The sequence below is a fragment of the Octopus bimaculoides genome, chromosome 23, assembly GCF_001194135.2.
Source record: "Octopus bimaculoides isolate UCB-OBI-ISO-001 chromosome 23, ASM119413v2, whole genome shotgun sequence".
NCBI lineage: Eukaryota > Metazoa > Mollusca > Cephalopoda > Octopoda > Octopodidae > Octopus > Octopus bimaculoides.
Window position 1 is genome coordinate 12,006,670 of NC_069003.1, and position 766 is coordinate 12,007,435.

The 766-nt window shown below is 36.8% G+C and overlaps 1 protein-coding gene across 1 annotated transcript in view; it reads left to right on the forward strand.

Annotated features, from left to right (window-relative positions):
* The window catches only part of LOC106883600 (uncharacterized), a 39,936-nt gene that overhangs the window by 33,125 nt on the left and 6,045 nt on the right, over positions 1–766 (forward strand). The window contains exon 10 of the mRNA XM_014934685.2: positions 108–182. Coding sequence (XP_014790171.1) covers positions 108–182 — 75 coding nt within the window. The remainder of the gene's footprint in view (positions 1–107; positions 183–766) is intronic.

Genomic DNA, 766 nt, shown 5'->3' on the forward strand with positions numbered 1-766 from the left:
ATTATTATTATTATCATTATTATTATTGTTATTATTATTATTATTATTATAATTATTATTATTATTATTATTAATTTATTTATGGCAATATGTGTATATATTTTTAGGAAGAGACCTCAGAGGTGGGTGAAGAGAATGCTAAATTCTCCTGGCTCATAATGTATGAGATGATGATACCAGAGGTAAGTAAGAAAAAGAACATCAATTTTGTATTCAAAATACCTCCTGCTCCCCCCCCCCCAATCTTGATGACTATTTGAAACCACTGAAATATGAACCTGTGTCATCAGGAAGCTACTATCACTGTTGACAACAAAGCTCTTTTCCCTAAGAGTGACCGGCAGATTGTATGATGCTTGTGTTAGAACTGCAATGCTGCATGGTAGTGAGACAGGGGCCTTGAATACAGAAGACTTGAGAAAGAAATGAAGTGAGCATGCTCTGTTGGATGTGCTATGTAAGTGTGTGGGGGAAAGATTTAGTATAAAGGTGCTGAGTGAAAAACCTGGGTATAAAGAAGAATTATTGTTGTGCTGAAGAGGAAAGAGAGAAAGAGAAAACGATCAGTACAACCACAAGCACAGGCATGGCTGTATGGTAAGTAGCTTACTTACCAACCACATGGTTCTGGGTTCAGTCCCACTGCGTGGCACTTTGGGCAAGTGTCTTCCACTATAGCCTCGGGTCAACCAAAGCCTTGTGAATGGATTTAGTAGACGGAAACTGAAAGAAGCCTGTCATATATATATATATATATATATATATA